The sequence below is a fragment of the Echinops telfairi genome, unplaced genomic scaffold, assembly GCF_000313985.2.
Source record: "Echinops telfairi isolate 266 unplaced genomic scaffold, ASM31398v2 ScPeMD7_5;HRSCAF=22, whole genome shotgun sequence".
Lineage (NCBI taxonomy): Eukaryota > Metazoa > Chordata > Mammalia > Afrosoricida > Tenrecidae > Echinops > Echinops telfairi.
The window spans coordinates 5,697,557-5,717,052 of record NW_022103901.1 but is presented as its reverse complement, the minus strand read 5'-3'; the positions used below and the strand labels follow the sequence as shown (position 1 = coordinate 5,717,052).

Sequence of the window (19,496 nt, the reverse complement as noted above, 5' to 3'; positions counted from 1 at the left end):
CCCAGAGGATCGAGGCTCCAGCGACCAGGACCCGCCCAACATGGCATCGGAGGTGAGCGGGGGCCAGACACCCCGGCGTGGGGCTGCCGACCTGGGGAGGGTGTCCCCGGACCAGCCCAGGTCTGACTTGTGCATGGGCCTCCCGGGCCACCTTTAACTAGACTTACCTGGGTCCTCATGTGTCCCTCACCCCAGCGTGCCCACCACTCACGCTACTAAGGAAAGGTGACACCCCCAGGTGACACCCTCCAAGCCTCCACCTGTTATTTATCGCTGCCTGGACTGGCCCCAGCCACCAGACCCCCCCTACCCCGCCTTCATTCTTTTTCTTCACACCCCTTCCTGTCTGGCCCGCACGGTGACCCTGAAGCTGCTCTTGCCTGTGGAGAGGAGTCATAATTTCCCCCAGAGCCAGGTCACTTTCTGCCTCAGGGCTGCTGCCCTCCGCCAGGCACTGCCTGGTTCCCAGCTGCACAGCCTCCAGCTCATCTTGGGCCTCAGTTGTTCCATCTGACAAATGGGGCTGTGGATTGCAGGCTGCCTCTGTAAGGGGCTGAAGGCTCACTGCTTTGGGCGGCTGGGACGAAAACGGGACGTTTGCTTGATGCAGGTGGAGGGGGGGTCTTGGCCCAGGGAAGCACCAAGTCAGGGTTGCAGCCACTTCATCTCGCTGGGCCTGCATGTGTCAGTGTAAAAGGGATAAGAAAGACTGCCCTGTTAGGCTATAGGTGATGGTCTGGGAGGGGGTGGGGAGGGGGGCCGGGGCCGGGCCTGGACTTTGAAACCAAACAGATTTGGTTTGTGAACCAGTGTCACTAGACCTCTTTGAGCCTCTGTCTTTATCTCTCAGAGGCGCCAGTGTCCGCCTCACCGAGCAGGGTAAGGCTTAGAAGCCGTGCATAAGCCCGGATGGTGTCGGTTAACCCAAAGATCGGAGGTTCGAGTCCACCCAAAGGCACCTGGGAAGATAAGCCTGGTGACCTGCGTAGGAAAATTCAGCTACTGAAAGCCCTCTGACACCCACAGGGTCATCATCAGCCAGAGTCGACTTCGTGGCAACGCGTTCTTAGCAATACTGAGATTTGCTGGCATGTCGCCAGTCATCCCAGCCCGACATGGTGGCCTGCCTCTTGGTCCTGGAGGCAGCCTTCCAGCCCAGATGTGCCCTGACTTGGAGCAATGCCCTCGGCCACCATACTTAAACCTCTCCACCAGCCCCCACCTCACTTCCTCACTGTTGAAGCCCCGCCTCCTTGAAGCCCAAGGGGTGGGGCTTCAACAGTGGGCGGGGCTTAACCTGAGTTTAGTAAATTGCCTTCAGGAGACCCATGCTGGTTGTAGGCAGCCCTGTGCACTGTGTGTTGGCACTAATTGTTTTGGCAGCAGCCAGCTTGTTAGTAGTGGTGTTGTTATGACTAATAATCCTGGTGGGGAGGCGCAGGAGGTTAGTGGGTAAGGTGGGGCCTGGCTGTCTGGCTCAGCGGGAGGCAGGCCACTCCCATCTTACCTGGCTGGTCTGGATGGCAGCACATGGTGCCCTGAGACCCAGAGCTGATGCAGCAGGCCAGGGGAGGATTCAGCTCCAGGGCGGAAGCAGAAGAAGGCAGTTTCTGCAGGGCAGAGTCCTCCGCAGCCAGGGGCAGCTGGAAACCTAGACCAGAGCAGGGCTTTGGCCCGCCCAGTGGGTGCACACAGAAAGCAGGGGGTAGCTAAGACCCTGCAGCCTTCCCCACTCCCTTAGTAATCTCCAGCTGAGGGCCAGGCTCACTGGTGTGACGCATGCACTTTGCAAGTATCTCATCACATGCTCACACCACACATCAGATAGGCCTCATCTGCGCACCCCTCTTACAGGGAGGTTATTGTGGATGGATTGTCACAGGTGCTGCCACCTCGGCCTACACGTTAGCAAAATGATTGTGGGGATGACGCAGGACGCAGCAGGGTTGTGCATGGCAGTTGCTATGAGTCTGGACCGATTGGGCGGTGCCCGGCAACAATGACAACACAATATGCTCAGTGTCAAGTGGCTTGCGGAGGCCAGGGGCAATGCAGGAGACTCAGAGGAGGACACCTGTCCCCAGGGGCCAGAATGTTCCCACCCCAGGGACAAGAGGCCAGGACGTTAACACGCCTGCCTGCCGTAATCTCTTCCCAATCTGCTAGGTGCTTCTCCTGCCCCAGGATCTCTGGGTAGCACACATGGTGAAGTGCTCGACTACTGGCCGAAAGGTGGGCAGATCAAGTCCAGCTTGAGGCTCTACGGAAGAAAGGCCTGGCAGCTTGGTTCGAACGGGGCCATCAGGAGATGGAGCCAGCTCGCTTGGCAACTCACTTGGTCTGGCTTTGGCACCTACCATGTGCCCAGACCTATGCCCTCTTTCAAAACCTAGGCACATTCCTGTACCCTTGGCCTCTGGGTGAGCTCTTGGGAGGCAAGTGGTCAGGGGTGTGTCAGGAATGCTGTCCAGAGCCAGAGCAGTGTGTGTGTATATGGAGGGTGGGGGTGGGGGATGGGGACCTGGGCTCAGGGCCCTTCCCCCAGCTGGTAGGGAAGGGAGAGTGAAGCAGGCCTGGTGGGGCCCTCAGGGGTCTCCACATTTCCACTGGAAGCCCAGGCCTGTCCCTGCAGCCAAAGTCCAGGACAGCTGAGCTGAGAGGTGTGGTGGGATGTGGTTAGCACATGGACACAGACTGCTGGGCGCAGTCCCGGCCTCCCCCAGTCCCCAGAGCCAGCTACATAAGTGCTGTGCCTCTGTTCCCTCCTCAGTATCATGGGGTAGTCCTGGCACCCACCTCAGAGCATGGCTGTCAGAGCATGCCCAGTGACTAGCACCATGCCTGGCACACCCTCACAGGGCAGGACGTGCCAGACTTCATGGTTCCAACTCAGGGTCCCAGGGGAACCTCCCACCCTGAGAAAGTTCTAGATGCTCTGGGACCCTGCTGCCACCTCCCAGGGGAGGTGCCATGTGACAGGAACAAGCTATACCCACAGGGTGTAGCCATGTGCCTATCCTCCCTCCCCCGTGGCTTGAGGCAAGTTCCCCACCCTCTCCGGGCCTCAGTTTCTTCATCTCTCTAATGGGGACAGTCCTGCCTGCTGGCCCCCACTGCCATCAGACACATGACTTTCCTTTTCCCCTGGCCAGAGCGGGAAGCTATGGGGTGGCCGGTTTGTGGGCTCTGTGGACCCCATCATGGAGAAGTTCAACGCGTCCATCACCTATGACCGGAACTTGTGGGAAGTGGACGTGCAGGGCAGTAAGGCCTATAGCCGGGGCCTACAGAAGGCGGGGCTGCTCACCAAGGCCGAGATGGAGAAGATCCTGCAAGGCCTAGACAAGGTACTGTCCATCTCCAGCCCCCCTCCCGACCCCCAAGGCCCTGCCCCTGAGGCCCCGGCACCCAGCATGTGGTCATTATGAACCCAGGGACATCAAACCCACGGCCACCTAGTTGACTCTGACTCATAGTGACCCTATAGGACAGGATGGCCTCTGTGGGGTTTCTAGGCTGTGAAGCTTTATAGGCGTGAACAGCCTCATCTGTCTCCCAAGGAGCAGCTGGTGGGTTCGAACTGCTGACCTCACAGGTAGCAGCCCAACACTGTGGGGTAAAATGCCTGCTGGTTCACTATGTGCCTGGCAACTGCCACTTGTCACCCTTTAGTGGCCCCATGGCACTATGCTCCCCCCCCTCAGCCCAGGTCCCTCTAGAATGGGGCTGTGAGGCCCTCTGGCATGGACTGCTGGATGGAAACTAGCCCTGATCTAGGGGAAAGGTGGAAAGGTGGAAGGTAGGACAGGGTAGAGGGTGGCTTACCTGGGGACCGGAGTGCTGTTACTCACCACAGGTGGCTGAGGAGTGGGCCCAGGGCACCTTCAAAGTACACCCCAATGATGAGGACATCCACACAGCCAATGAGAGGCGGCTGAAGGTATGCTTCATGCCCCCCGCCCTCCATGGCTGGGACCTCCCTCACTTCTCACTTGCCCTGGGTTCTGAAAGTGCAGGAGGGACGTGAGGAGGGGCCTCTGCAGAGATACTGGGAAGGATGGGGTGCTCTGGGGTAGGGAGGGAAGATGGGGGGCTGGGAAGGAAGCTCCCCTCACACCGGCTGGTGTCCCCGCCCCCAGGAGCTCATTGGAGACACGGCAGGGAAGCTGCACACTGGGCGAAGCCGTAATGACCAGGTGCCACAGCTCCCCACACCCCTCTTACCCTCTCCCTGCGCCCCCCAAGCTGGGCTCTTCCCTGAGAGCCGCCCCTCCGCCCGCCGCCTACCCACAGGTGGTCACTGACCTCCGGCTGTGGATGCGGCAGACCTGCTCAGCCCTCTCTGCCCACCTGCGGGATCTCATCAAAAGCATGGTGGACCGGGCGGAAGCGTGAGTCTGGGGACGCCCCCAGGTGGCCAAGAGGGGCGCAAGGGCAGCAGGATCTTCCCCGAGCCAGGTAGCCCAAAAACCCAGAGTCCCAGAACACAAGGACTGACCTACAGAGAGCAACTGGAAGGGGCAGCCACCCCTCCCCGGCCGGGCCCCGGGGCCCCGGGCCCCAGGCCAGGCTAGCTGAAAGGACTTGCTGGCAGAGGCGAGGGAGAAGGGACTGGCCGTGGCTGCGGCGGGGTCCCTGGCTTTATTCCGCTGGAGCTTCGAGTTCGCGCGAACACCTGGGGATCTGCTGCTGAAAACATCAGCCACTGAAAACGGATGCAGCTTCAAAACGGCTTAGCAGTCGCCGTGGTAGACAAGGGCAGCGTACATGCTGCGTAGCCACCATTTCTGTTGCCTGTGATCGTTTTGCCCCAGTAGGAAACAAACGAGGGGCCTGGTGGCACAACGGGCTAAGCATTAGGCTTCTAAGGGCAAAGCCTGTGGTCAACAGCACCAGCTGTTGACGGAAGGAAGATGAGGCCGTCTGCTCTGGTGGAGATTTAAAGCCTCAAACGTCCTGGTGCAGGGGCGTCATGAGCTGGAATCGACTCCTTCTGAGTGGATCAGGAAGCAGCTGTGCCCACTCAAAGATGGCAGCCACTGGGCCCCTTTGTCAGTGTGTTGCTGGGCAGAGACCTGCCCCACAACCCGGTCCTCTCACATCAGGCTCCCGAAGCCTCCTGGACTGGGGACTTTCATGGGACTTCTTGGAGAGCAGCGTACTGACAGAAAAGGAGGCAGCCAGCTTCCGGAAAGACGTACAGCCTTGGAGACCCTCTGGGGTCCACTGTCCTACAGGGTTGCTAAGTGGGAATCGACTAGGCAACCAGTATCCCAGGATGCTGGAGACTAATGAGCGCTCCAAACTCAGTCCTCATTTTATTCACATGGGTGGGTTGTATGGGATGGCGGGGGCTGCCCTAGGGACGGCGCCAGAATTCTCGCTCACCATGTGAGCGACCCCACTTTGGATTCCTTGCCAATGCACCACAGAGGGGACCACCCCTGTGATGTCCACCCGTCTGTGGGCAGAGGCTCATGTGTTATGATGCCCAATAGGTTTCAGAGGTGCTTCCAACTAAGAGTAGGAAGAAAGACCTGGTGATCTAGTTCTAAAATCCAGCTCATGATGAGATGTGTAACAGATAGCATGGTGCAGGGCTTGGCAGCTTTTCTCTGTACATGGGGGGCAGGGGTGGTCAACGTGAGGGGGTGGGGCAGCAGCTCATAACAACAAAGTTATAGTGAAGGGTAAAAACCCGAACCCACAGACACACCTACCTTGCCCCTACTGACAAGACGTCCACTGGGTGCCTCCTGCCTGCTCCGGCCCCTGTAGTCGGGTTTGCTGCCCAGTGGAAAAGTGGAAATAGGCCCAGCTATAGGCACGACCCATGCCAGGCTCGACCTGGGGTCAACCCGGCCCTACTAAGGATTTCTCCCTCATGCTGCACAAGCCCCAGACTTGGCTTAGCCCTGATGCAGACAGATCCTTGCTCCCTGCAGGGCCAGCAGGACCCCAGGGGCCTGAGAGCCCTGCCCACGCCAGCCCCTTCTCTTCCCTGCAGGGAGCGGGATGTCCTCTTCCCGGGCTATACGCACCTGCAGAGGGCCCAGCCCATCCGCTGGAGCCACTGGATCCTCAGGTGGGCGCCACGGCTGTGATGAGGGGGGGGATGCGCTGGCCCGCCTCCAGCCTTGCCCTGCACTGACCCTGCCACCCTGCCCGCAGCCACGCGGTGGCGCTGACCCGGGACTCAGAGCGGCTGCTGGAGGTGCGGAAACGCATCAATGTCCTGCCCCTGGGGAGGTGAGCTCAACTGGGGTCTGAAGTGGCTAGGTGTGCTGCGGGGGGCGGGGCCATCACAGTCACGTGGAAATGGAGGGCTGAACTGGGGCGGACGGAAGTCCAGGGAATCAATTCCTGTGCTGCGTGCCTGAAGGCAGGGCAGCCACACCATGGCCAGCAAGCTGACAGTGCGGGGCAGGGTCTTCTGTGGAGCCTTGGAGGGTCGCAGGAAGGGACTGGGCCAGGGAGAGGGCTGAGCTTAGGCGGGTGGCCCTACCACCAAGGCCTGGTTCTGGGCATGCATGTGCACATGCCAAGCCTACTGTGCCTCCCGGCACCAGATCCCCAACCACCACCCGCATGCTCCTGTCCCTCCAGCCATCCGCCTGCCCTTTCATTCCCTAGCTCTCTGACCCTTGTCCTCTGAGGGCCTCCCCCACCCCTCTGTCCTCCAGTCTCTCCGTCCCTCTGTCTCTCTTAGCCTCCTCCTGCTGGCCCCCTGTCCCTCTAACCACCCACCCGCCCCCCTTGTCTCTCTGATGGCCTCTCCCTGCAGCGGGGCCATTGCAGGCAACCCTCTAGGTGTGGACCGGGAGCTGCTCCGAGCAGGTGAGTCATCGCCCTGCATCTAGCACCCTAGGGCCCACAGACACTCAGAGAGGGTGGGCCTGCAGCTCTTCCTGTCAACACCACGCGCACGTACTCCTGGGGACTCCGAGGCCAGAGAAGCAGGGGTGACATGGTTGGGGCTGCCTGCCCCTCCTCCTCCCTGAGGGACCCCAGGGCAGGTGGCCGGATAGCCTGCAGGGGAAGGGGGGAGGCTTTGCCCTGCCCGCAACGCAGCCCCTCATTGGCTCCTTCTGTCCTGTACACACCCTCCCAGAGCTGAACTTTGGGGCCATCACCCTCAACAGCATGGACGCCACCAGTGAACGAGACTTTGTGGGTGAGTTGTGGGCTCAGTCCCTGCGCTGCCCCTGCCTCTCCACCCTGGTGAGTCCCCAACTGGAGCCTGTCCAGGCTGGGCAGGGAGTGGGAAAGGGCTGGTGGCTACGAGCCTCTTGCATCTCCCTCCAGTCGAGTTCCTGTTCTGGGGGTCCCTGTGCATGACCCACCTCAGCAGGATGGCCGAGGACCTCATCCTCTACGGCACCAAGGAATTCAGCTTCGTGCAGCTCTCCGATGCATACAGGTACAACAAGCACCCCAGGCTGCCCCTACACACCCCTGCGCTGGCCAGGCCACACCTCTGTGCAGGCCAGGGGCCAGGTGCGTGCCTTCAGACCCCGCATCTCTGTCCCCAGCACTGGAAGCAGCCTGATGCCCCAGAAGAAAAACCCAGACAGCCTGGAGCTGATCCGGAGCAAGGCAGGCCGTGTGTTCGGGCGGGTGAGTGGCCAGGGGGTCTGGATGGCGGGGTGGGGGTGGGGGTGGTGTTTCAGGTGGCCTCTAAGACTCAACTTGTGATCTCCCCTCAGTGCGCTGGCCTGCTGATGACCCTCAAGGGACTTCCGAGCACCTATAACAAGGACCTACAGGTGTGGGTCTGGGGTGGGTGGTGGGCCTAGCTGGGTCTGCACCTTTGCTATTCTTGGGATCCACCTCTCGTCCTGAGTGCCCAGCTCTGGGGCTGTCTTGGTGTGAGGGTGACAGGTTCTCAGTGCAGTGGGGACAGGGCTGTGGGGATCATGGCTACTGAGCCCCCCCCCCTTCCCACCTCTCCCCTCCCAGGAGGACAAGGAAGCGGTGTTTGAAGTGGCAGATACCATGAGCGCTGTCCTCCAAGTAGCCACTGGGGTCATCTCCACACTGCAAGTAAGACATCCGCTATCATCTCCCCCTTCCCGCCTCAGCCCTACAGCCTGGGTGGGCAGCCGGGGGAGGGGACAGGGCACCCAAAGTCCTGGGGACCGGGGCGAGCAGAGGATGTGTGCTCGGTCCTGCACACAGAAGTGAGGCTGGCGAGACTTTGTACTTTGGATGTGTGATCAGGAGAGACCAGGTCCTGGAAAAGGACGTCATGTTTGGGGAAGGAGAGGGGCCGAGAACAAGAGGAAGGCCCTCAGTGAGATGGATTGACACAGAGGCTGTGTCAGGGGCTCCAGCGACCACTGAGGGTAACATGGGGCGGGGCAGTGTCTCCTTCTGTGGTGCTCGGCTCCAAAGCACCTAACCGCGACGGTAGCACACTCACACCTCAGCAGCACTTTTGAGAGCAGAGCAAGGCAGGGGACATCCTGGCAGGAGGTCCAGACCTTGAGCAGGGGGCTCATTTCTGGGCCCAAGTTTCCCTCCCACCTCGCAGCTGACAGCTCCACCCTCCACCCCTCCAGATTCACCGGGAGAACATGGCACGCGCCCTGAGCCCTGATATGCTGGCCACCGACCTCGCCTACTACCTGGTCCGCAAAGGGGTGAGTCAGGTGGCGGGCTGTGGGGAGGGCTAGGGATATCCCAGGAAGTGGGACACGGGTGTCAGCCATCCCGCCCTTCTCCCAGATGCCCTTCCGCCAGGCCCACGAGGCCTCCGGCAAAGCCGTGTTCATGGCCGAAACCAAGGGGGTTGCCCTCAACCAGCTGTCCCTGCCGGAGCTGCAAAACATCAGGTGTGTCTGGCCCTGCCTCTCTGCCACCTGGGAGGCTAGGGCACCTGGAGGCCTGGGACTTTTGCCCATCCCCACTCAAGCCAGCCAGCCTTTGCCCATCTTCCCACCCAGTCTCCGGCTCACTTCCTCTTTCCCCCCAGCCCGCTGTTCTCAGGTGATGTGAGCCACGTGTGGGACTACGGGCACAGCGTGGAACAGTACGGCGCCCTGGGTGGCACTGCGCGCTCCAGCGTCGACTGGCAGATCAGCCAGGTGCGCGAGCTGCTGCGGGCTCAGCAGGCCTAGCCCCTCCTGGCCCCAGTCCCCAAATAAAGGCGGAGACACTGTGTCCTATCCACCTGTCTCCCCACATGGTGGGCTTCCGGAGTCTGGGAGCAGACAGTGGGGACCCCCAGGAAGCAAGGAAGCTGGCACAGAGTGAAGGTTGGGCAGAAAAGAAAGGGGATCAGTGGGACCGAATGGACACAGTCCACCCAGTGGTCACTGCCCATTCCCATGTCCCCCCCAGTGTCCCCAGGGCCACCTACTCAGTCTCCCCTTGCTTACTGCCCCCATGCCTGACCATGGACGTTACTCCAGACATCCCCTGAACTGAGGCCTGGCTGGGCTGAGGGGTGAGCTGCAGGATGTGGAGTAAGAGGTGGCTCATCAGCCTGGACAGTGCGGGTAGATAACACCCCGGAGGCTCTGAGAACTGCACTCACCATGACGTGGGGTCTGGGGTGTCCAGGGCAGGGGAGGACATAGTCACACATGTACCCTTTCCTGGGAGAGGGTCCAAGCCTGTCATCTATTCTAACTGGGTCGGTAGAGGTCTGAGGGGTACACACACAAACACACACACACACACACACACACAGTGAATAGACAAGACCCTTGCACCAGAAGTAGCCAACACCACCCACTGCCCCCATTTGGCGGACTTGCCCGCTGCTACCAGAGTTGAGACAAACAAAAACAAAACCAACTCATGCCGTTGAGTCTATGCCAACTCAAAGCAACCCTCTAGAGAAACAGCCCCAGTGGTGCTGTGGGTTAAGCACTGGGCTGCTAACCTCAAGGTCAGTGGTTCAAACCCAACAGCTGCTCTCACAAAAATGTGCAGAAATCCTAGGGAAAAGTTCGACCTATAGGCTTATAATGAGCCAGAATAGAATCAGTGACCCAAAATCACTGGAACAGATCAATTCCAACTCATAGTGACCCTATAGGACAGGGCAGAATTGCTCCTGTGGGTTTCTAAGACTGTAACTCTTTATAGGAATAGAAAGCCTTATCTTTGTTCTGTAGAACAGGTAGTGGTCAAACTGCTGACCTTGCAGTTAGCAGCCCAGTGTGTAACCAAGATGCCACCAGGACTCCTTGAATCTATGACAATAGATTAGAAAAACAGCCTGTGAAGTGTATGTGTGCATGACTGTGTGTGTGTGTGTATGTGTTTATATGTATGTACGTGTACGTACATGAACAAACTCCCGTAGAGAGAGATTGAAATTTACTTCACTTGGCTCATGCTAGATCCCAAGGGCAGAGAGCAGGCTGAAGACCTTTGGCAGCTTACTTCCATCCAGGGACAGGGTGCCCAGATTAGTAAGTAAGCACAGCGCTTACCTTGCTTATTGGGTAACCTGTCACTGTTTACATCCCAAGATCTCGAGCGAATTAGGGGTTGGGCAGAGTGGAGAGAGTCCTGCCAAGATATTTCTTTATGGCCCAGCGGCCAACCACATCCTGAGGATACCCTTTGGAACGGATGACCTTGTACTGTGGAACAAGCACTCTGGTGGTGTAGTGGGTTACATGTTGAGCTGGTATCTATAAGGTTAGCAGTTCGAAACCACTTGCTGTGCTGAGGAAGAAAGAGGAGGCTTTCTAATCCTGTAAAGAGTTACAGTCTCAAAAACCCACAGGCCGCCTGAGTCACAATTGATTCGACGACAATGAGATTGGAGTTTTGGATACAATGGAACCACAACTAGTTTGCTATTTGGCCAAACCGTTGGGATGCATAATTGACACATGACATTAACCACATAGAGTCAGACAGGGCAAGGGCCCCAGCCCTACCCTGTCACCTGGCAGCTTTGGAACCTTGGGCAAGTGGCTGACCAATTCTTCTAGTCAGTCAGCTGGCAAGGAGGCCATGAGTCTGTGTAGGGCCGGAGGCAAGGCCTGGCACCAGGTAAATGTTCAAAAGTTCACGGGTGAACGCCCCCAACCAGCAGAGTCATAGAGACCCTCTTCTGCCCAAACCTCTCCAAGGCTCTGATAGGAAATGATCTTTCATTAACAAAGATAAACAAGCTAAACCCAGAGAAGAAGGAATATCCCACTGAAGTTATCCTAGGAGGCTGGAAAAGATTTGGGAACCGAAGAACCAAGCCTCCAACAGTCGGATCATGGCACCCAACTCCAAAAGGTCAAAGCTGTGGGTCCCCAAAAGCATCTTCAAGAGCCCAAACTCCATGGCATTGAACCAAAGCCAACTCATACTGGCCTTATGGGACAGGGCAGAGCTGCTGAACTTGTGCTTAGCAACCCAGCACAGGACCCACTACACTGCCAGGTCTCCTTCAAGAGCAGTGGTCTCAAAGCATGACCCAAGACCAGCCACATGATGACCTGCGAACTTGTGAGGAATGCAGACTCTCAGACTCTCCCCGGACTTCCTGGGTCAGACTCTAGATGGGGCCCAGCTAGCAGAGGGCTCAAGGGCCCTCCAGGCGAAGCTGCTATGCTCTCGGTGGGCAAACCACTGGGCTCTAGATCAGGGGTCCTCAAACTTTAAAAGAGGCCAGTTCACTGTCCCTCAGACCTGTTGGAGGGCCGGACTATAGTTTAAAAAAAACACCATGAACAAATTCCTGTGCACACTGCACATATCTTATTTTGAAGTAAAAATACAAATGGGGCAAAAACATCTGGCGGGCTGGATAGATGTCCTCCGGGCCGTAGTTTGAGGACCCCTGCTCTAGACCCTGGCTGCTCACCATGTATCAGGTTGCAGCCTCACGTGAGTCCTACCCCACACCTACTGCTTTGGAATTGAGAGTCTCATATTCCCCCATGAGCTTCCCGTGCACGTTTGAGCCGGAAGTGCTGAGCCAGAAGCCCCCGAAGCCTCTAAAGTCTAGTGCCAGAGAACATCTGAAGTCTAGTGTCAGAAATGGAAGCCCTTGTGTCCATTACACAGTGTACTCCCTCACTGCTGCCGAGTTGGTGCCGGCTCACTGCAACCCTACAGGACAGGGTGGAACTGTTGTCTACGTTTCTGAGACTATCCTTTTTATGGGAGTAGAAAGCCCCATCTTTCTCCCATGTAGCAGCTAGTGGTTTCGAACTGCTGACCTTGGAGATCACAGCCCACCATGTAACCACTATGCCACCAGAGCCCTCGATTACACAACAGAGAGGGTTAAAAGAATCCCAGTAATCTAACACAGGAGGACTACGATGGGGAGAATACATTGGCTGGGATGCCTCCAGCCATGAGACACACCCCACTGGTCATGGGAGTTCTTTGGGCTGGTTCATTAGAAAGTTCTTCCTTAATCAGAGCAGAATCAGCTTCCCACATGTGAACTTGGCCACATGTGTTAGTCTGGATTGTCTATAGAGAAACAAATCCAGAGATACTTATATGTGTGTAAGAGAGTTTTAGATCAAAGAGTAATTGTATATTAAGAAAGCATTCTGGCCCCATCCAGATTAAGTTCATAAGTCTGAAATTAGCCCATATGCCCGATACTAGTCCATAAATTCCTTTTTTAGACTCACACAGCACACACAATGATGCCAAATGCAGGAAGATCACAGGCCGATGGGTAGAAGGTCTTGTGGATCCAGTGACAGTGGAAGCATCTCAATGCTGGCACGGGTCTCCTCCAGCTCTCTGAGTGTCTCAACAGCTGGAAAGGGAAGGCAGAGAGAGACAGTCTGGTCTTCTGCGAGTTCTTTAGCTCCTTCATGCCTCCAAATGAGGTCATCAAGCTGCAACCTGATTGGCAGGCTAGCCTCCACCCCTTCACTCAAGTTGACGGGAGATGTTATAACTGCCACACTGCATGTGGGGCTGGGCTGACCAGAAGGGATGAACTTCTCCTAGCCCAGGGAGAACAAGTATTTGTGTAGTTTTTCTGCCCAAACCTGAATGAGCTACTCCTCACCTCTGCCTCTTCCTGTTTTGCTATTTAGCGGGTTTAATCGTTTCCCCTTGTCGCAGCTCAGCCTGACCTTGTGTTGGGTTTCTACTGATTCTGTAACAGACTTCCACAAGCTTCGTGGCTTAAAACCATAAAGGTGTATTACAGTTCTGGAGGTCAGGTGTCAGAAGTGGGTTTCACTGAGCCAACTTCAGGTGCCTGCAGGGCCATGCTCCCTGCATGGAAGCTCTCCAAGGCCATCTGTCCTTGGCATGTCAAGTTTTTAGAGGTCACCTGGGTGCCCTGACTTCGGTCTGTTCCTCTATATTCAAGGCTAGCAGGGTAATACCTTCCAATCCCTCTCGGACTCCAACCTATTTCCATCATCCCTTCTGATTCTGGTCCTTCTATGACTACCTCAGTCCCACTTGGATGGACCACAATCATGTCCCCATCAGGAGCCCTTCCACGTAAATACATCAGCAAAATCCATTTTACCATGTAACTTAACTTCTTCCCGGGTTCCAGGGATGAGGACGTGGGTGTGTTTCCAAAAAGAGACTCAATGCCCTCAAGTCAATTCCAACTCACAGTGACCCTGTAGGGCAGAGTAGAACTGAGACTTCCCATCTTTACGGGAGTAGACAGCCTCATCTTTCTCCCCAGGAGCAGTGGGTGGGTTCAACCTACCAACCTTGCGGTTAGCAGCCCAACACAGAACACACTGCCACCAGGACTCCTTTGTTCAGTGTACTACAGTCCACCGCCAGGTTTAAAAGGTTCTCATCTGTCTTACCTGTAAAAACATTCATCCCATCACAACAGCCCCCGAAGCCTCAAACAATAACATCACGTCCAAAACGTCTAAATCTCATCAGATCAAAGTCCCAAATATCCTCATCTAACTCATATAAATTAGGTATAGGAGAGACTCTGTGAAACATACAACTTTCCTCTAATTCCTAAATGCTTCCTCCCCCACCCCCCCACCCCCCGCCCCATTATCATGATCCCAATTCTACCTTACAAATCTGGCTAGACCAGAGGATGTACACTGGTACAGACAGGAACTGGAAACACAGGGAATCCAGGACAGATGAACCCTTCAGGACCAGTGGTGAGCGTGGTGATACCGGGAGGGTGGAGGGAAGGTGGGGTAGAAAGAGGTAACTGATTACAAGGATCTACATATAATCTCCTCCCTGGGGGATGTACAACAGAAAAGTGGGTGAAGGGAGATGTTGGACAGTGTGACATTGACAAAATAATAATTTATGAATTATGAAGGGTTCGTGAGGGAGGAGGGAAGGGGGAAAATGAGCTGATGTCAAGGGCTCAAGTAGAAAGCAAATGTTTTGAGAATGATGATGGCAACAAATGTACAAATGTGCTTGACACAATTGATGTATGTATGGATTGTATAAGAGTTGTACGAGGCCCCAGTAAAATGATTAAAAAATAAATGAACACAAATGCCAACTGTGTAGGACTAAGATTAAAAAAGAGAGAAAAGGAGACTCTGGTCTCCATCTTGGGGCAGAATTCCTCTCCGTGTGCACATACACCTGTGAAACTCATCTGATGGTGGTGAAGAGTAAATGGATTCACAGCTACAGACTCATGAATGAGATCACCAGCCCCCAAAACACTGGAATAGGCACATCGCCAGTTATGGACTCCAGTTTTAAGAGGGAGGAAACAGCAGGTAAGAAGGTTTGCCAGTTCCAAGCAGTTCGGAAATTCAACTCAACCGTCCCCACTGAGTTTTGTTTCAAGGCCTAGGGAAGATCTGCCAAGGCCCATGGAGCCACAGCGGCGTAGTGCTGGCGCTCTGGGCTGCAACCTGCAAGGTTAGCAGTTCAAAAACCACAAGCTGCTCCTTAGGAGAAAACCAGGCCTGCTTACTCCCTTCAAGAGTTACAGTCTCAGGAATTCACAGGGGCAGTTCTAGCCTGCCCTGTGGGGTCATACGAGTTGGCATTCCCTCTGGGCCAACGACTCTGCTTTCAGAGCCAGTGTGGGGTTTGGGTTTTGTTTTTTTTGAAGGGTTGTACCTATTGGCAGTTGAGTTAGGTTTCAATTTTGGAGGATTTTGAGAGAGCTTGGATGGCCCTCTAATTCCTAAGCCACCACCCCCTCCCCACCTATTCCTGTCCACCCAAGCTTGCTGTGTTTGTGTTGACAGCATCTCCTGAGGAACCTGTGGGTCTCGCGTGTACGTCATGGAGAGCCCCTCCATCACACGAGAAGCTCCTCCCCCAATCTTTCCTGCATAACTCCATCTCCATTCCTGGCATCTACTGACCTGTCCACGAATCACGTACCCCATCTCTTCAAAGAGCTTCTGCATGGGGGAATATTTTCACTGTTTTTAGTCCCCTTGAGCCCCTAGAAACAGGTCGTCCAACTGCACCGTTGGCTTTCTCTCCAGAGCATATGCTTTCCCCAAGGGATTCTCTCGATGTTAGCACGTCTTGCCATCTAAGCTGAGAATTTCCCAAAGCATCAAGTTCAGCTTCTTACTGCTGAACATTGCCCCCTACATTTTATCTCCTTATAATGGCAGTGTACTGGCAGGAACAGGAAGAAACTAGGCTGCACCTTGTAAAAAGGACATGGCGGAGGCATCTCATCTCTAACTTCCCAAGGGGGGGTCAGGAAAACCAAGGTGAATATCAACAGCCCAAGGCTGATTCCAATGAGGGCAGAGGGCAGACATTCCTCCCTTTGCTCCATCCCTTCTCCCGGCCATCACTCCCACGCTGCTCCCTGCTTCTCGGCTGGGTTCGATCTGTCCATCTACGGAAAGTGCAAGGCCTGGCAGGGGCCGCGCAAGAGTTCCAGACTGAAGACGGCCACTTCGGGGAGCATGAAAACCCACGTGGAAGGAACCCCGGAACAACAGAGAGACTGGCCTGGATCTCTGATGTTTATCCCCTCCTACACCCACTTGAGGGGCGTGGTGGAGGGTAGTGGCTGAGTTCAGGCACACGTGTGCCAGTAATGTTCTGGTGCCTAGTGTGTGTGCCCAGGTTGACCCTCACCTGGGCTTAGGTGACCTGGTCTGTGAACGCCCAGCTTTGGATGGTCCCCAAAGGTATCTCATGTGTGCCTGATTTCTTTCAGACCTCTTGTGGCATGGTCAGCTAAGTTTTGTTTAGTGTAAGCATTCAGTGGAGACAGCCCCCTTCATCCCTACATCTTCCCACCAGTCAAAAGGACATGCCAGAACTGCCCCGGTGGATTTCTGTAACTCTTCACGGGAGCAGAAAGCCTCATCTTTTCCTACAGAGCATTGGATGGGTTTGAACCACTGACCTGTGCTTAGTACCCCAATGTGTAGCCCGTGGTGCCACCTGAGGTCTAGGCTTTCCATAATAAATATATAAAACGGTTGCCTTTCCACATTATAAATCTTCATGGAATCACAAGTGACTTCCAAAAGCAAATGCCATTCAAAATCTAGGTTTTCCTTATTAAGAAAAGCAAACAAAACACGGTTGCCATCCAGTCAATTCAGACTCCTGGCTCCAACCCCATGGGATCTGCGGAGAAGTGCATGCCCTGGGGTTTCCATGGTGCTGATCTTTCAGAAGTCAGCCGCCAGGCCTTTCTTCCAGGTGCCTCTGGTTGGATTTCAAACCAAGAGCCTTTCAGTCAGTAGCTGAGTGCTGAACTGTGTGTCCCATCCAGGGATTCCTGGGGTCTTCTCAGTGAGAGCGCCAAGTCAGGTGTTGTGGCTCAGGATGGAGAGCCACCTGTTGGCTTCTTTGAACCACAGAATGAATGACTGGGGAAGCAGGTGAGGGAGTGATTTGCAGCTGCAAAGGCCCCAGCATGCAAGTTGCTCTGCTCAGCCCACACCTACTAGACCAGCTCTTCTTACCGCCTGATGCCCCGAGACCACAGCCCAGCAAAGGCCCTTCCCATCCACTTACACTGGGCGGTCATGAAGTCCGCAAAGTTCCAGATCAGTTCGCCCACCACATACTCGCGGCGCTTCTGGTCCAGGACCAGGTGGTACTGCTCCAGGAGGCTCCGCTGGTACTCCTCACTGAACATGAGGGGCGGGTCCTGGGAGGAGGGGCGGAGAGAGACAGGAAGAGGCCGGGCCCGCTGACCTGTGGGCTCCCCAGAGCTGGGCTCCCAGTGGGCTGTGGAGACTGCAGGGTCCACTGATGCTGTGTGAGGAGGGCAGGTGGGTATGGGGGCTCCCAGACAGCTCGGAGAAGTTATTTCTGTCAGAGCTTCCTGGCCCACTGCCACCGAGTCTGTTCTGACTCACAGCAGCCCTGGAGAGGGCTCCCAGGGCTGTGTATCTTTATCAGAACACACAGCCTCATCTTTCTCTCTTGGAGCGGCTGGTGGGTTTGAACTGCTGACCTTGTGGTTAGTGGGCCAATGCTTATCTGACAGGGCTCATTTAAAGCTTCAGTATAATGGCTTTATTTATAAAGGCACATGACTCCTGTCAGGTAAGCTAGGTATCATGGGGGGGGGGGAGGCTTGAAGCCTGGGAGGGGAACCAGAGCAAGCCTTCATGAGGGCTTTGTCCTGTGTGCTAGGGGACACCAGATGTGGGTGGGTTAGGAAGGTCACTGGGAGTGTTGGTGGGGGGTTGTCAGGAAATAAGACCATTAGGGAGGCTGCCTCTGAGCCCTAAGTCCTGGAGGGGAGCCAGGCCTGGGCTGGGTATGTGTGACCTGGCAGCTGAGCAGAAGCAAGGGCCCAGCCAACGCAGGTGAGCGGCCATTCTGCCTCACTCACCTGGTGAAACCCTGCGATGGCGTCAGGCCCGTACTCTTTCTGAATGATGGGCTTTTGGTAGGTGCTGTGCCAGGCCTCCAACTGGGAGGTCAGCTGTATGGGAACCACTTCCAAGTATCCAGAGTCATGATACCAGGAATGGTAACTGTTGATGCCGATCACGTCCACATACGGGGCCTAGGACAGAGCGAGGTCACCTGCTCACTGACGGGGCCTTCCAAGGAGCCTCGGAGCTCAGATGCAGGAGATGGCGGTGGCCCCCGAGCCATCCTGTCTGCCCCCCTACTTCCACCAGGAACCTCCAGAAACAGAAGTGAAGCGGGTCTAGGACTCTGGGTGGTCGGCCAAGCTGCCAGCTATGCCTGCCCGGTTGGGTCTGGCCTCTCTGAGCCCAGCCTGCCTTGAAGCAGGTTCTCACAGACTGTCCCCACAGAGTGCTTGGACCTGCTGAACTGGCCATGACCTAGTATTGTGGCCTGACTGTAGACTGCTGTGGTCTTTCCCACATGACTGCGCACCCTCTCCCAACAGTGCTGGGAGAATGCAGGGCCACAGACAGCTGGGAGGGAGGCCGTTTTATAGATGGACCCTGGATCCAACCAACGGAGCCTGAGGAGCTGAGAAGGCCAGGCCAGGACAGCCCAGCCGGCTCAAAACCTCCCCAAGCACAGCAGGAGGGTCCAGCGCTGAGAGTCGGGGGTCCTCCAGGTGCCACTGCTGCGGTGCTCTCTGCCACCGAGCACTGTGGAACAGAAGCTGACAGGGACAAGGACCTTCCCCTGGAAACGGCAGAAAGTGGGGGAGAGAGAGTGAGCAGGCCTTCCCCTAGACCCAGCGCTGGACTTGAACTTGAACTTGGAGCCGACTAAACTGTGAGAAAACAGATCGCTGTTTGTTCAGACCACCCACTGGTGCGCTCTGTTACAGCAGCACAAAGAAGGAATCCCGCAGCCCCACCTTCACCCCCACTTACTAAACCGAATCAGAATCCAAGGACAGGCAAGTCCCCTCCCTGGTGGGCAATCAGCCGAGGTTTGGTGAGAAACACTGGCCGGTGAACACGGGCGCTCCCACCCACCTGACATTCCCTGAGCAGGTGAGGAGCAGCTGCCCAAAAAAGCCAACTTGCAGCCAAGCGGAGACCTATGGGCCCTGCGTGTGCCACTGTGAGGCCTTACGGATGAAGCCACAGGTGGGCAGAAACGTCCACCACGTGGCCATTGCTGGCCTGGCTCTCCCCGGCAGGGCCTTCTAGCAAGAGTTAGGACAGGACAGGAGGACAGCCAGTGAGGAGCATTGTGTGGAGACCCCAGGCTCACCCCCAGGTCTGTGGCATAGCTGGTGAAGGTCACATAGGTCACGGGCCCTGTGGGGTCCAGAGCTTTGGTGTGGGCAATCACTGTCCTGTCCATAGGAGGCAAAGACACGGGGGACACACGGTCTGTCAGTCCCATTATCACCCACCTCCCCTCCCCAGCCAAGACCAGGACCAGGGCGAAGACCAATGCCTATGCCGAGACCCCTGCTCTCTGCTGCCAGGATGGGGGTCGCATTGCACACGTGCTCCCTCAGACCCAGACCACAGTCGCTGGGCTGGTGTTCTGTCCCCACCAGGAGAGGCTGCCCTCATGGACCTGACCCCCACCTTCCTGACGGCGGCAGGGGCACCCAGGAGCACTCACTTGAAGTAGTAGCCAGCAGGCGGCAGGGCGGAGGCAGGCTCATTGGCCACAGACCACATCACCACTGCAGG

At 56.3% G+C, this 19,496-nt stretch overlaps 2 protein-coding genes across 2 annotated transcripts; one reads left to right on the top strand and one right to left on the bottom strand.

Moving 5' to 3' along the window:
- The first annotated feature begins 6 nt into the window (after positions 1 to 6).
- Positions 7 to 9,167, top strand: ASL (argininosuccinate lyase). The gene is made up of 16 exons (XM_004705572.2): positions 7 to 52; positions 3,153 to 3,347; positions 3,857 to 3,940; positions 4,140 to 4,196; positions 4,294 to 4,391; positions 6,008 to 6,085; positions 6,172 to 6,249; positions 6,785 to 6,837; positions 7,112 to 7,174; positions 7,306 to 7,420; positions 7,533 to 7,617; positions 7,707 to 7,766; positions 7,960 to 8,043; positions 8,562 to 8,642; positions 8,728 to 8,834; positions 8,975 to 9,167. Exons 1-16 carry the CDS (start codon positions 41 to 43, stop codon positions 9,117 to 9,119), a joined length of 1,395 nt encoding a protein of 464 aa, XP_004705629.1. The 5' UTR covers positions 7 to 40; the 3' UTR covers positions 9,120 to 9,167.
- Positions 9,168 to 16,779: 7,612 nt separating this feature from the next.
- LOC123521232 (beta-glucuronidase-like) lies at positions 16,780 to 19,490 on the bottom strand. Its single transcript, XM_045286107.1, has 4 exons — positions 19,426 to 19,490; positions 19,063 to 19,147; positions 17,744 to 17,920; positions 16,780 to 17,050 (listed from the first exon to the last, which is right to left on the bottom strand). The coding sequence occupies exons 1-4, from the start codon at positions 19,482 to 19,484 to the stop codon at positions 16,859 to 16,861; spliced, it is 513 nt and encodes a 170-aa protein (XP_045142042.1). The 5' UTR covers positions 19,485 to 19,490; the 3' UTR covers positions 16,780 to 16,858.
- Positions 19,491 to 19,496: the final 6 nt, after the last annotated feature.